General features: G+C 46.2%; 1 protein-coding gene across 1 annotated transcript in view; it reads right to left on the bottom strand.

Moving 5' to 3' along the window:
- Positions 1-3541: 3541 nt before the first annotated feature.
- Positions 3542-13139, bottom strand: part of LOC139411069 (sema domain, immunoglobulin domain (Ig), transmembrane domain (TM) and short cytoplasmic domain, (semaphorin) 4C) — a 61271-nt gene continuing 51673 nt past the window's right edge. The window contains exons 8-16 of the mRNA XM_071156887.1: positions 12528-12679; positions 11800-11975; positions 11288-11432; positions 10839-11052; positions 9442-9557; positions 8640-8797; positions 8289-8380; positions 5445-8060; positions 3542-5075 (exon numbers count right to left, since the gene is read on the bottom strand). Coding sequence (XP_071012988.1) covers positions 7156-8060; positions 8289-8380; positions 8640-8797; positions 9442-9557; positions 10839-11052; positions 11288-11432; positions 11800-11975; positions 12528-12679 — 1958 coding nt within the window. The 3' untranslated portion in view covers positions 3542-5075; positions 5445-7155. The remainder of the gene's footprint in view (positions 5076-5444; positions 8061-8288; positions 8381-8639; positions 8798-9441; positions 9558-10838; positions 11053-11287; positions 11433-11799; positions 11976-12527; positions 12680-13139) is intronic.

The raw sequence follows: 13139 nt of genomic DNA, 5'->3' as shown, positions 1-13139 counted from the left end.
CTCAGTCTCTACTGCTGCTACTCATACAAATACAGTTTTTTCCCCTCGTTGACAATTCTCCTGATAATTGCCAACATCCAATCTGTCAGACAGACAGGTTGCAGTCACCTCACAAGCATCTTTATTTACCTCCAAACAGGGAGGGGAGAGTTAGTGTGCCTAAGCTTTAGAAAAAAAAGGTGCTATCTAGAACCTAAAAATGTTCTTTGGTTGTCCCCATGGAACCATTTTTTCCCCTAAGTGTAGCTTTGTAGTATTAGTCTGAATGCAAGACCAAGGATGTTGATACAGGGTTGAAGAAAATCTCTTCAGACAAAACAATGTAGGCCTACTGTGTCCTTCCTCTCATTACTGTCTGTCCCCAATGGTGGAAAAAGTACCAAACTGTCATACCTGAGTAAAAGTAAAGATTCCTAATAGAAAATGACTCAAGTAAAAGTAAAAGTCACCCAGAAAAATCCACTTGAGTAAAAGTCTAAAAGTATTTGGTTTAAAATGTACTTCAGTATCAAAACTAAATGTAATTGATAAACTATACTTACAGTGCCTTGCGAAAGTATTCGGCCCCCTTGAACTTTGCGACCTTTTGCCACATTTCAGGCTTCAAACATAAAGATATAAAACTGTATTTTTTTGTGAAGAATCAACAACAAGTGGGACACAATCATGAAGTGGAACGACATTTATTGGATATTTCAAACTTTTTTAACAAATCAAAAACTGAAAAATTGGGCGTGCAAAATTATTCAGCCCCTTTACTTTCAGTGCAGCAAACTCTCTCCAGAAGTTCAGTGAGGATCTCTGAATGATCCAATGTTTACCTAAATGACTAATGATGATAAATACAATCCACCTGTGTGTAATCAAGTCTCTGTATAAATGCACCTGCACTGTGATAGTCTCAGAGGTCCGTTAAAAGCGCAGAGAGCATCATGAAGAACAAGGAACACACCAGGCAGGTCCGAGATACTGTTGTGAAGAAGTTTAAAGCCGGATTTGGATACAAAAAGATTTACCAAGCTTTAAACATCTCAAGGAGCACTGTGCAAGCGATAATATTGAAATGGAAGGAGTATCAGACCACTGCAAATCTACCAAGACCTGGCCGTCCCTCTAAAATTTCAGCTCATACAAGGAGAAGACTGATCAGAGATGCAGCCAAGAGGCCCATGATCACTCTGGATGAACTGCAGAGATCTACAGCTGAGGTGGGAGACTCTGTCCATAGGACAACAATCAGTCGTATATTGCACAAATCTGGCCTTTATGGAAGAGTGGCAAGAAGAAAGCAATTTCTTAAAGATATCCATAAAAAGTGTCGTTTAAAGTTTGCCACAAGCCACCTGGGAGACACACCAAACATGTGGAAGAAGGTGCTCTTGTCAGATGAAACCAAAATGGAACTTTTTGGCAACAATGCAAAACGTTATGTTTGGCGTAAAAGCAACACAGCTGAACACACCATCCCAACTGTCAAACATGGTGGTGGCAGCATCATGGTTTGGGCCTGCTTTTCTTCAGCAGGGACAGGGAAGATGGTTAAAATTGATGGGAAGATGGATGGAGCCAAATACAGGACCATTCTGGAAGAAAACCTGATGGAGTCTGCAAAAGACCTGAGACTGGGACGGAGATTTGTCTTCCAACAAGACAATGATCCAAAACATAAAGCAAAATCTACAATGGAATGGTTCAAAAATAAACATATCCAGGTGTTAGAATGTCCAAGTCAAAGTCCAGACCTGAATCCAATCGAGAATCTGTGGAAAGAACTGAAAACTGCTGTTCACAAATGCTCTCCATCCAACCTCACTGAGCTCGAGCTGTTTTGCAAGGAGGAATGGGAAAAAATGTCAGTCTCTCGATGTGCAAAACTGATAGACATACCCCAAGCGACTTACAGCTGTAATTGCAGCAAAAGGTGGCGCTACAAAGTATTAATTTAAGGGGGCTGAATAATTTTGCACGCCCAATTTTTCAGTTTTTGATTTGTTAAAAAAGTTTGAAATATCCAATAAATGTCGTTCCACTTCATGATTGTGTCCCACTTGTTGTTGATTCTTCAAAAAAAAATACAGTTTTATATCTTTATGTTTGAAGCCTGAAATGTGGCAAAAGGTCGCAAAGTTCAAGGGGGCCGAATACTTTCGCAAGGCACTGTATGTACCAAAGGTAAAAGTAGAAATAATTTCAAATTCCTTATCCAACATTCAGATATCCTTTACAAACAAATCATGTGTTTAGTGATGCCAGATCAGAAGCAGTAGGGATGACCAGGGATGTTCGGTTGCTGCGTGAATTTGATTATTTTCCTGTCCTGCTAAGCATTCAAAATGTAACAAGTCTTTTTGGGTGTAAAGGAAAATGTATTTTCACAAGGAACGTAGAAGTATAATTAATCCAAAATATGAATAGTAAAGTAAAGTACAGATACCCCCCAAAAACTACTTAAGTAGTACTTTAAAGTATTTTTAGTTTGGTACTTTACATCACTTTCTGTCCCTCTGACGCTCCCTATACAGTATACCCACGGTCCACCTTCTTCCTATTCCTCCTTCTCCCTCTCTCTTTCACTCTCTCTGTTGTGTGTGTGTGGGTGCGTGCGTGTGGGCATGTCCGTGTGCGTGTGTCCGTGTGTGCATGTGAGTATGATGAGATGACATAGCCATGGTTGGTGACCTATAAAGAGGGGATTAAAGCAGTTCTCTGTGACCCAGCTGTGTACACCGTGACGTCACACTCCCACCCCTCCCTCCCTCCTCACAGTTGGGTCCGTCTGTCTGGCACACTGAGAGCATGTGGCCTCGCTAGCACCAGGAATACAGGCAAGCAGCAGGCACAAAGTGAACAGGGAAGAGGAGACTGAATGAGCGCTAGACATGGTAATGCAGGCCTTGAAACAGGAGAAAGAATAGGCCTAATACAATAGATTAATAGGCCATATGTCGGGCCTAATAAAATAGAATCAGGCCTAATAGAATATAGCCTTGGCTCCCAGGCTTCGCTCAAGGTGAGGTTCAAGTCTGTGACAGAGGCTAAGTGAAGTATTATAATAATAAGCTTGGGCCTAATATCAGGCCTAATATAATCTTCTTTTTTTAAAGGACTCCAAAAGGACAGGGCCAGTCATCCTCCTTTGAGATGTTACAAATAGTCTCCCCTTCTTTATGAAGACCTTATATAATCATTATAATTCCCCTGTGCGATAAAGAGTATTTCATGAGGTATCTTACTTGAGTTCTTACATAATATGTTTGTGATGTTTGTTTCCTGATAATTATATTTTACAGCTGGTAAAGCTCTTCCCATAGCTACTTGTTTCAATTAGTGAGATTATACGACTACATCCTTTTCACATACTGCCTCTAATGCACTGAATGCTCAGGCTGCTGTCGCACTAATGAGCTGAAGCACACTCCGATTTTCATTTGCAGCATGTATAATGTTGTACCCTTGAATGTTGGATAACAGAGATGTTTATGCTTACACCCATACTCTTGGTTTGATTAGAACCATGAACCACCAGCACACATGTACACAATTTGGGTAGATCTCTACTTTTATTAATGTATATATACACATATAAAAAATAAGGACATATGTACAATGATAATAAATATCGACATGTTTGTACAAGCAAAATAAGTTACTTAACATCCTTTAAAAAACAAACAAAAGATTGTGAACGAACAGGCAGGGGAACCTTTGCAACTTAAAGCCATAAAGGAAGAAATGAATAATAATGATAATATAACAATAATAATAACAGCAGAATCAAAAGCCTTGAGAAGACTGTGGAAGGTTTGTTTTTGACAGGTATATTGTAATAACTAGCCTATCTATATCCAGAATTGTTACACACAGGTAAATATGTGTTTTGGTAGCTTTAGCATTGTATTTAACTAGGCTAGTCAGTTAAGAACAAATTCTTATTTTCAATGACAGCCTAGGAACAGTGTTTAGGGGTAGAACAACAGATTTTTACCTTGTCGGCTCGGGGATTTGATCTTGCAACCTTTCGGTTACTAGTCCAACGCTCTAACCACTAGGCTACCTGTCGCCCCAACATCCCTTAGCCTACCATCCCTTTTGTGAGTTTGATGGATAACTTTCTTTTAAGACAGTTTCATGACTTATCAGACATAATGTCCATTGGTAGACAAATCAGATAAATATCTATACCAATCTTAACAGCTCTTGTAGCCGTTGATGCATAATACATGGTTAAGTGTCAGAACCAGTGCTTGGTAACATTAAAACGTACATATTTTCAAATGAAAGGCATCTATAAATATTTAAGATTTAGTATCAAACCTTAGATCATCAAATTACGAGTTATCATTTGGTTTTAAGGAGGTTGCTGTGCTTGGCTGGTTCTATGACGTTCAAAGGTTTTGGTGATTTGTTTACCTTTTCATGAGCTAGGGAATCAGGGATACGCTTCAGTAGATTACTACTGACATGTAAACAGGATGTTGACCAGCCGCGAACATTTTGCCTTCTGAAAAAAATTAAGCTCTAAATAAAATATGCAGGAAAGTTCTAGACACGAGAGTTCTTTGAAGTGAAGTTGGACGGACTGTTGAAACTTAAATATCAAAGTGGAATAATGAAATAATATTAAATAATAATGTTGAGAGAAAAAAAAGCAACTGCAGTCTACTTTGGCTTATCCGAAGGTGAAGAGGCACGGCAAAAGAAAACATGTTTAGAAGATGTATTCATGAAGAAGTCCTTAACAACTCTAACCATATATTCTTTTTTTTTTTCTAGAGAACATCAGTGTAGGCAAAAGTTTGAAACATGATACACTTCTTTTACAATTATGAGCATGTTATCGGAGATGTGTACAGTACATTTGCAGAGAAGGTCATGCAACACTAGGATGAACTAACCACTGATGGCCAAGTAAGTAAGTACCTCTTCAACTCAGGGATCGTTGCAATATTCTACATCCCCTTCAGCTGTCTCTAGTCTACATTGGGGACAGAAAGAAAGAAACGTCGTCACCCTCTTGTTCCTTTCTTTGTCTTGTGTTGTTCTCTGGTCCCTGCAGATGTGTCACACAGCCACCCCTGGAAGACAAAGCACAGGAAGGGTAAAACTAACATGTTAGAGTGGGCACACATAGTGATAATTGTACATGCAAGGCCACTTCCATGAGAGTAGAGATGCTGCAGCATAATAAAACAACTATGTTTCATCTCAAAGGCTGTAAAACTCTTGATTGTGACACTTGTTTTTCTGGCTCGGTCTTTGGGTGTCTCTTAGGCTAGTTCCAGAATTGTTCACGCCAAGCCATAACAGTGACATAGGAGTCGGCATGACAGCACAAACTAGATCTTGGGCCTGGCTAGAATCTTTGTGTGTCTGTAGGCTTTTAGAGAGAGAGAGAGAGAGAGAGAGAGAGAGAGAGAGAGAGAGAGAGAGAGAGAGAGCCATACCTCTGATTGATGTGCCTCTGATTGCTCTCTGGACCTGTTGGTTTGTCACAGGCCATTCATCTATCTTCCATCTGTTCTCCGCTTGTCTCTCCAACAGCACAGGGCAGTGTGTGTATACAGTTGAGTGTCCATCCTTCTCTCTGTGTTCAGGCTTTCCACAGAGGTGCCAGGTCATTCTCTGGACGTCATTAGGTAAGTGGGCGGGGTTTGGGGAAATAAGTGGTTAAAGGGCGTGTCCAGGTACAGTGCTGCTCCGTCCCCTCCAGGACACACTAGTACATCCACCACGTTTGGCATTCAGGGCGGTGCAGGGAGGGAGTTCCTTTTGGCAGTGCAACTCGCCACCACCCCCGCCCAGACACAAACATACTATGTAAAGCACTTGTTGAGACATCCACTGCAGTCGCAACAGTTTAGTGAGAGTTGACCTACATTCCCCCATGCCATCCCTGCTACTTTACTGAAAACAATGCCTTTGTCTCATCTGAAATTCAGAATAATAAGCGAGTGTGCTATTGTAGGTTCTGCTGTGGGATTATGTCAAACAGACATATCCCAAGGAAGTGTACAAGCATCAGAAGGGGTTTAAATTCCCATCAACCACTTGTGTAAATGTGTAGTGTAGTTATTGTAAAAGTAGTGCTAAAATGTATTTACTAGTGTGGAGGTTATTCGGGGAGATATCTACTTTGTGCAGGGATATGAGTTTGTACGTGCTTCCATCACATTCTCATTCACAGAGAGGCGCTTTAAAGCCATTGGTCTCTATTTGTCGCTTCCGTAGTCCGCAAGGCATAGAAAAAGAACACATAGAAATGTCTTCATTTAAATTGTCACAATATATCAATGTGGCAGGGGTTGAAGACCTTCTCAGAGGAAAGACTGACAACGTGAAAAAAGTACAAATTGAACCGAGAAAGTCTAATTAAGAGTTTGTCCTTCATGTAAACCCCCCATGTCTTTCAAACAAAACTCACTTCATTTTCTCTCTCTTTATCCCACTCGTTCCTTCCCAGGTTTTACCCCCTGAGAGGGGAACGTGATTGTCGTCATGCTTTTGGGATTAATTTGTCTTTTATGTGGCTCTCTCACTCTCTTTGCTCACAAATACAAAATCGACTTACTTACTCCCGTGTTAAGTGCAGCAAGCGAAAAAGTCCTCAACAGAACATAAAAACAGCAAGCCAGCTCCTCCATCTTTCAGTCAGTCAACTCGTGCTGCTTGCTTTATTGGTTTAGCCCTGAAGCTACAACCTTGTCATGAGTTGTTGGTCGTCTCTTATTCTGAAGGAGTTCTCTCAGGAAATCTCTCCATTTGTTTGAGGTGTTGGCTGAGTTCAATTGTCTTTAAATACCGAATTTACACAGCTTGGGATTTGCACAGTGAAAGCAAGTGAAACTGGTGAAGAAGGTAAAGTGTGACAGTCAGTGTGGGGTATGGAACACAATAACAGGAGAGGATGCTGAGGAACGGGTCGGTGTGTGTCACCTCACATGCTGTGTGCAAAAGAAACATCTACCACCAGTCACAGAGTCAGTCAAACGAGCACTGGCAGAAAAAAAGAGAGAGAGAGCATGGAGCGAGAGTGGTGTCGAGCGAGAGAGAGAGAGAGGCGTCCTCTAAAGGAGGGAGGTAGGTTAGTTGCCGTTCGTTCTCTATTTTTTTCATTTTTTTCTTCATTGCAACGGGCGTGGAGAAAGACGACTGCTGCTACACAGACGACTCTTCAGGGTTGGCGTCAGGCAGCACGCTCCTCTGCTGCAGGGTCCGACGCAGCTCCTCCTTGAAGGGGCTGGAGTAGTCGTTCCCGCCCCCGCTCAGCCCCAGCCCTCCTCCACCAGAACCACCCCCGCTAACCCTCTCCTCCCCGGCCGAGCTCAGGTTGAGGCGGATGTAGCCGTTGCTGCCGGAGCCCCTGATGTTGGTGAGGCTGAGCCGGCTGGGGGAGTGGATGGGCTGGCCGGGGATGGCGCTGGGAGACGCCGTGGGGGCGTGGTGGTGAGACTGGCTGCTGGGGCACAGGGCGTGGCCGGGAACGATCTTCAGCGAGCCGTCTGAGTAGTAGTAGTTGGCGCCCGTCTCCCAGAAGCGGTCCTCGTCGCTGGGCATCTTGCTGGGCACGAAGGTAGGTGGCTCCTTGGGCAGGGTGATGGGGTAGACCAAGGTGCTTTCCAGGGGCTTCATCTCCGTCCCTTTACCTATGGCCAGCTTCAGACGCCTCCTCAGATACAGAGCTGCCACCAGTAGTAGTAGACAAGCGGCCCCCAGGGTGATAACCAGCACCCAGAACAGACCCATGCTGCCGTCAGGGGCCCGGGCTGCCATGACCACAGGGGAGCTGGCCACCACCGACACCTGGTAGCGCTCCATCTGAAACTTGACCCCCTGCTCCTCGGAGTAGCACACGTAGCGTCCCGCGTGCACCGGCATCACGTTGGGGACCACCAGAGCCTTCAGAGTCTGGTCGAAGCGTGCACCCCCGGCCTCCTCGTCTCCTAGCTGCAGCTCCCGGTCATTGAGGAGCCAGGAGGGCTGGGCCAGGTTGGACACCAGCTGGCAGGGCAGCACCATGTCTGATTCCACCACTACTGTCACATTCCTCAGTCGAGAGTTGTCTGGGAGAGAGAGAGAGGGTATGTGTTAGCCAAGATGTTTAATTCCTGAACTCTAAGTTCAATTCATCTCAATTCAGTTCAATTCGCTTAGTTCAACTCAACTGAATTAAACTTGATTCAATTACTAAATTCTAAACTCAAATCCATTCAATAACTATCAAAAAACTACAACTGTAGTGAACAGTTATTGCCACAAGGGGCCACCAGTCCAGTTCCTCTCCTACTCACCAGGGCTGGGGATGGCCACAGGCTTGTCAAACTTGGCTTTGCCCCTGCTGAATCTCTCCAGCATCAGATCCTGGGATAGGGAGGAGGTAGACCTGTGGAACAGAGAGCACAGAGAACAGGCATTAATAACATGTTTTTCTGCTACTGGCCTCCACTTTCTGCTACTGGCCTCTACTTTCTGCTACTGGCCTCCACTTTCTGCTACTGGCCTCCACTGAGCTGCTGCTAGCACAGGTGGACCCAGCCCACTGAGCAGGGGCAAAGCAGAGGAGGGGCCAAGTAGAAGAGGGGAAGGCAGAACCACTGAGCAGGGGCAGAGGGGGAGTGGAGGGGAGAGGCAGGCATGCTCACCCGCGGTGGAGGTCGATGCGGACACAGGCGCGACCCTCACTGTCCCAGGCACAGTAGGGGTCCCGGGACAGAAGGCAGTCTGGCTGCGACTGATAGCGGCTGCAGTTAGCCAAGGGAAGCTGGAGCACTTCTGAACGTGAGCCAATGTACAAGTACTTCTGCAGACATATTCAGACAGAGACAGAGGGAGAGAGAGAGGGGGGTTGAGAGAGAGACAAGAGGGGAAAAAGAGAGAGGGAGGAGATAGAGATAGTTGAGGAGGATGGAAGAAACAGAAAAAGAACAAGTCAGACAGAGGGCAGTGGAGATAATGGGATAATCGCTCTCAATTACAATAACATTTTGTTTTCCCTCCCCTCTTCTTTCTCTGTTTGGCTAGAGAGCAAAGCTTGTTATGAAATAGCTGGCCAGGAAAAGCCTGGTCTAATTAGATAAGGATCAGCATGTGAGTGTAATGCCAGTGAAACAGAGTGGTGACACTCAGACATGTGAGGGCATAATGGTGTTGAGTAGGGCCCGGAGTCTTTCCTAGTTGCGTCACATGATCAGGGAATACTCCTGGTCCAGTGATGGTCTATGGGTAAGTAAACTCAGAACGGCCCAGAGGGCAGGACCCAACCTCCTGCTTCTGTAGTGTGAGGCAGCTGGATGTACAAGTACAACTTGATGGTCTATGTGTAGAGCTGGGGAAAACTCCAGACCCTAGTGATGGTCCATGAGTGTGTAGGGCCAGGGAAAACTCCTGGGCCTAGTTATATGGACTATATGTACGGATGGGGAAATCCCCTGGCCTGAGTGTTACCTTGGTGTGAGAGATGGTCAGGCTGTCCACTGGCTGGGGAGAATCAAACAGCTGTATCTCTTCAATGACATGGGCCTCCGAGCCGAGGATCACTACCCTCTGTAACCAGCCGTCCGCTAGAGGAGGAGAGGAGAGAAAAGAGAAGAGGGGATAAAGAGGAGAGCAGGTAGGATGAGAAGACTGGTACATCATTTCAGAATGTTGTACTGTAGTTTACTCTTTGGGTAATATTGGGAGCAAGGTTACATCCCCTGCATTGAAAGGCAATTGAGCTGCTGCTGCCGGCGGTGTGACCTTGTGTGTCTGTCTGGGTGGATGGCGCTTTTATGAGCAGAGATCTGCTGTGTGTGCTGAACCTGCCCTGCCTCCTGCCCTCACCACAGTGGGACTGTCATGGATAATGTGAGGGACTGACCCTGGACCCTACGGGAGCCTGGCACAGAGCAGAGCAGCAACACACACACACACACACACACACACACACACAAACACTCGCACACACAAACACGTAAATGCTGTATCATGCATGACGTATCATGCTCCTCGCTCGCTGTGTCGAGAGCATTTCGGCTAATCCCCCAATCCCATCCTCCGTTTCTAACCGTCCTCGCCAGACTTGTTCTCTCCGCATCAGCTGTCATCCTGCTGCAGTTAATAGCTAATCAAGCCCGCAGCCCAATTGGCAGTGTGTACGTGTGCCAAGGGCCCCGTTGAGTTTGTGCTGTGAAGCAAGGCAGCAGGGGGCCTGCCAAGCTACTGAGCCCATCGTCAGTCTGACAGTCATGGGCCTCCAACACACCGCAGGCACAGTCAGGGATTCACTCCACACTGCACTGCAGTGAGTGGAATTCTAAGTAGTAGGCTACTTAATGGGAAGTAGCTACTGCAGTTGGATGTACTGTATGTTATTGATGAAAGGCATTGTCTCCCGACAGGCAGTGTCCTTCCTAGGCCACATGCAGTCTTCAACGGTCTTCAACAGTCTTCAAACGGCCACGCAGCTGGAGTCGTCCTGCTATCTGACGTAAGACAATCTTATGGAAGTAGGATGAAGTTGTCCTGAATCCACCTGAACACTGATCTCAGGCAAACTGTGGGTCTTGAGGGTTTTCTTAGGAGGGTTGGGGGTTAAAGTAAACGGATCCTACAGCTGTGGTTAAGGGCATCTTTAGTGGGCAAATGGGTTAATCTGGGACCTGTCTTGGTCCTATACTGTTATGTTGCGTATAGGAAGTTCTTACACAGTACACTGATCTCAGTCAGTTTTGTGTTTCCTCCATTGTGGTTAAGCTGAGGTGGTAAGGTCAAAAATATTTGGAATCTTGCGGCAACTTCAAACTCGACCATCTTCAGTGGGTAGATTCTTAGCCCGCGCTGTACGCACTGTCAGTAGCTACCTGTGCCTAAGAAGAGCATGTTGTATGCCCGCGTGTCCAGGGCGCTGACCCGGTCCACTGCCAGGCGGGTGAAGTTGATGCCCTTGGTGAGCAGTAGGGGGCGAGCCTGAGCCTTCTCCTCCATCAGAGGGTGCTTCTTGGCAAAGTTGAGGGTGGCGTCTGGCAGCTGAAGAGAGCTGTTGTAGCCGTTCTCCCTATGCCAGCTCGTAATACACTGCGCCGTGAAGAAGAAAGGCGAGAAGAGACAGAGAGGAGAGAACAGGGAGACGTGAGAGAGAGAGAGAGAGAGAGAGAACAGAGAGAGAACAGAGAGAGACGTGAGAGAGAGGGAGAAACAAGGAACATTGTTAGTTGCGGGACAGGCTGGCATTGCTTGTTGGCTCTGATCACTCTCCAAACTCTCCCTGTCCAAGTCACTCTATTCCTCCGCCCCTCCCTCCATCACTCACCGCTCCGGGCCGTGGGCTGGGGACAGTGCCAGTGTATCGCCCCCATCTCTGCGACGCGTCTCTGTACTCCTTATAAGGGCCATCAAACACCTTCTTCACCTCCCCTATCTGGTACTGACACACTGCTGACACATCCACATCGCCCCTGGGACAGGAGAGAACAACAAAACGACGGGCTTAAGGTTATTACCTAGATGGGTTGTTTCTGTGGTCATTTTTACATTGTCTGTTTGTATGAGAAATAGAACAATGGTTGTGCTCCACTAGGAGATAATAACAGAATTCAAAAAGGTCCGTACACAGAGAAGACACGTTAGCTGACTGAAGGCCGTTAAAACTGTAATTTTGGGCATAAGATCATATTTTCAAAAGAATTGGAAAAGTTTAGATACTGTAGACTCAGAAGTCACACCAACCCAGTGTTAGTAAAAGTGCTAAGTTAAGTTGGAGAAGAGAGAGCCTCTTTTCTTTGGCACATCGGACCCCCTGGCTGTAGTGTTATTGTGACTCACCACTGGGCGTGGAAGATGCCATAGAAGGTGGTGGTGCGCCAGTCGGTGCCTGGCAGGGTGAAGACTGCCCGAAGGTTGTTGAAGGTGACGTGTCGCTCGGGGAGAGAACACACCAGCCTGGCCTTCTGGAAGGTGGTCCACTTCTTCTGCAGGGTCCTAGTGCCCCCCAGATCACCCTGAGGGGAGAGACACACAAGAGTCAGTCAGGGGTCAGGAGTCAGGAGAGGTGGCATATTGCCAATGTGGAGGGGAAAGTCAGTTCGCTTGCATTATGATTTGCTGATGGCTTCTGATACCATTTTAGGATTGAATTGGGTGAGAAGAGTGGTCTGATAGACTTGGGAGGGGACAGAGGAAAATTTAGGAGAGGGAGTCTCGGGGCAAGGGTTTATCCTTTGACCTCACCAGGAAAAACAACAGGTTGTATGATGTAATGAGAGTGGATGGCAAACTCTGAGCTCATAACTCGCAACTTCTCCTGATAACTATTGACACCTAATGAGGACAGGACTGGGTGAGAAGAGTAACTGGAAAGAAAGAGTGAAAAAAGGGTTGGAAGTGTTTGAGTCTCACTGTAAAAAGTATGTGAGCAGAGTAGAATTGAGTGGTTTGCTTGTGTATGTGTTCCGTTGGCAGTGTGTGTGTTGCGTTGGCAGTGTGTGTGTGTGTGTGTGTGTGTGTGTGTGTGTGTGTGTGTGTGTGTGTAGCCATATGTGGGTGTAGCCTACCTTACAGACGCGGGCCACCCTGGCCACAGTGAGCTCCGTGTCACAGTCCAGCTCAACAGCTCTCTCACTAAAGAAGAAGTAGATCTTGTCATCGTCCCCCTCCTTGCTGCCACTGCTCTCCCTCACCAGGGCAGAGCCCACAAAGTCAGGTTCTGATGGGACAATACACACACACACACACACACACGATATATGAACATGCACGTATGACTGCACAGCCACACACACTACCACCTCCACTCCCCCTAATCTCCCACCCTCTCACATGCGCTACTATTTAACCCTCTAACCTCGTCTCAATTGTATACCCTCTCACTATCCCTCATCTCTCTCACCCCTCTTCCCTCACGTATCCCTCCTGTCCACTTCTCTAACCTCATCTCTCCACCTCTCACCGCTCACTCCTCCACCAGACTCTTTCACACTCTCGCCTGCTTTTTCCATCTCACTGCTTCTCTGCTCCTATTAGCTAGCCTCTAACCCAGTCCTTTTCTTATCTCTCGTGTCTCGTCTCCCTCTCCAACTCTTTCCCCATACACACACTATCCCTTTCTTCTTCCATCTAACCCCTCTTCCTCTCTACTTTTCCTCTCCCTAACTTCCTCCATCTCC

The sequence above is a fragment of the Oncorhynchus clarkii genome, chromosome 6 (assembly GCF_045791955.1).
Source record: "Oncorhynchus clarkii lewisi isolate Uvic-CL-2024 chromosome 6, UVic_Ocla_1.0, whole genome shotgun sequence".
In the NCBI taxonomy this organism is placed as follows: domain Eukaryota; kingdom Metazoa; phylum Chordata; class Actinopteri; order Salmoniformes; family Salmonidae; genus Oncorhynchus; species Oncorhynchus clarkii.
This window is presented reverse-complemented; position numbering and strand designations above follow the sequence as displayed.